Source organism: Penaeus chinensis, chromosome 13, assembly GCF_019202785.1.
Source record: "Penaeus chinensis breed Huanghai No. 1 chromosome 13, ASM1920278v2, whole genome shotgun sequence".
In the NCBI taxonomy this organism is placed as follows: Eukaryota; Metazoa; Arthropoda; class Malacostraca; order Decapoda; family Penaeidae; genus Penaeus; species Penaeus chinensis.
Window position 1 is genome coordinate 4079592 of NC_061831.1, and position 2500 is coordinate 4082091.

The following is a 2500-nucleotide window of genomic DNA, read 5'->3' on the forward strand; positions in this document are numbered from 1 at the left end:
TAGCTCTCTTTTTACCTTTGTTAGTAGAGGGAATGAAGGAATTAGGGGTAGATGGATATGTAATTAGCCAGAAGTACAGATTATAATCTTTCTCTTCATTACTGGATTATTATGAGCTGAAACCTTGCTACCTTATCTTATTTTTTTCTGTCAGGCCTGTGAAGTAGACTTTTTGACGATAATCTTCTTGGTACGGGCATTTGGATGTCTCTGCAGTTGGTTAGAATATCATATATTACTGAATTCTTTGTAAATAGTATTAATAGAAAAATAATGTTTTATGGTTAATGGATATAATAGGTGCATAGCAGATAAAATTAAATGGACATGATTGAAGCTCAATTACAATGAAGTCTGTGTTGGTAGTTTGGCTATAAATTTAGATGAAATATAATTTAGATGAAATTTAGATAATATATGGTAAAGTTGGTGCAGTACTCGACGTAGGATAACATTGCAAGAATATGAATACAATTTGCTTAAAATAGAAGTAGATGATGTAACATTGGAGTTAAAGCCTTATATTGTGCTTAAGGTCTAAAATGTAATGCTTTACATGGATATAATTATCAGTTCAGAAATAAGCAATTGATTACCTGAATACATAGATAGTTGGTTATCTGTTTGTTTTCAGTTTGAGCCCTATTACAGCTTTAAAATCATGGTATGGATATTTTTCAGAAATGGTTGCTCGTTACCTTCTAAGATTCGGCCTTCTGAGTGGGGGAGCTGTTGTTGCCTACAATGGAGAAGAGGTCCAGACAGCAGCTGTAGGTGGTGTGAGATTTGGCAGAGCTGCAGTTGCAGTAAGTGTAATTTGTTGCAATTCTGTAGTAGTTTTCTTTAGTTTGTGTATTACCATTTATATTAAAAAATCATTGCTAAATGTGTAACTCATCCACTAATCTGTAACTGGACTATTTCTAGTCTGTTTCTAGTCTAATTTGGGCCTATTATTTTGATGAATTTACCCAATGAATTAATGTGCTTATTTAGTTTTCCAGTGATATGTTACTGTTAAAAGATTGTATTACTGATTTTTAAAAGTTTGGCCTCATGGAGTTAACTAGCTTAAGTAAATAGGATTGCATGCAAGCAAGAATAATATGAATGTGACATCAGTTCAATATAGTTAATGCTTTATAGATAGTCAGAAACATATTCTGCTATTTTTTGTGGTAGTTACATGTCTACATTGTACATGGAAAGATGAATTAATCATTACTTGATGAAAACGAGAAGAGTAGCAAATATGATAGAACTTTAGACTTCAGCTGAAGATGGAATCCAGGTGGATTCTGAAACTGTAGTCTCATTTTCAATTAAATCTAGTTTTACATTGTGGGTTTTTATACCATGATAGAAACAAAAACATGATTTTTTAAATATTGATAGGTATCATTAAGTAATTGGAAAAGAATCAATAAAAGATGTGTTTGCAAAAATACAGGTCTCCCTCATCTTTGACCAATTTTATTTATGAAAGAACCAAATTCTTTAGCTAGAACATAATAAAAAACCCTTGTATTTAAAAATGAAATGTTTGTGTGAACCACTTTAACAAGGGGTTATCATATTCATTATAATCATTCTTGCATTAAAAAGTGATATATTGGCAAAGAAAGGTATAGAAAACCTTGAGATATTGAATGAAGATGGTTATGAGGAACCATCCTAAAGGTACATGAATGGTTGACCTTTTTTCAGAAATAGAAAATTATACAACTCTTGAGCATGTACTCTGGTGCAATATTCAATTTCATTTCACTTAAAAGATTTTTACACTAACTTCTCTGTTCTGTATCACAATGGTAAACTCTCCAAGATGTAAATGCATTCTTGGCCAAACCCATTGTACTGCATTTCCTTTTCAGAAAAAAATATAGAAGGTATATTAATAGCTATTCTGAAAAGTGTTAGTGCTCTGTGATTTTGGTTTTGGGTCTATTCTGGATCACTATATTGACTTTGCTACTTTTCTAGTACACAATCCGGGCCTGCTATGTTTCAAGTACACAAGCCTGGTCCTCCTCAAATAGTCCCTTCATATTTTGCCATTTGGAGATGACAGCCTCTTGCCTTATCTTTCTCCTGCTGATGTTGCTCTTAAAACAAGTTAGATAGAACTGGATAAAGGAGGACTGTTGTTACCTTCCCCCATCACAACTGAGGCCATTCAGAATTCCTGTTGACGGTGAGCCCTCAGTTTCTCTGTGTGTTCCTTTTTTTATATATCTTATTAGCACATTTGAACCCCTTTCTGATTTGATGGCATGATATGTTGATTCCTTGTGTTTATGCATTGATGATATGCTTTGCACGGAGGAAGATACTGAAGAAACTGATTTATGTATGGGAACCTGTATCACTGTTGATGCATTATATATAGGGTGAATGGGTATTTATACGTTTTTGAGAAATATACATATATTTATTTATATTCTCTTCTGACATTATGTTGAGGGAGGCCTGTAAATTAAAACTTATTCTTTATTATCAT

General features: G+C 32.7%; 1 protein-coding gene across 2 annotated transcripts in view; it reads left to right on the forward strand.

The window, feature by feature from the left end:
* Nucleotides 1–2500, forward strand: part of LOC125031879 (aarF domain-containing protein kinase 1-like) — a 15293-nt gene that overhangs the window by 723 nt on the left and 12070 nt on the right. For both annotated transcript variants that reach the window (XM_047622869.1, XM_047622870.1), the window contains exon 2: nt 682–806. In XM_047622869.1, the coding sequence (XP_047478825.1) occupies nt 684–806 (123 nt within the window). In that variant the 5' untranslated portion in view covers nt 682–683. The remainder of the gene's footprint in view (nt 1–681; nt 807–2500) is intronic.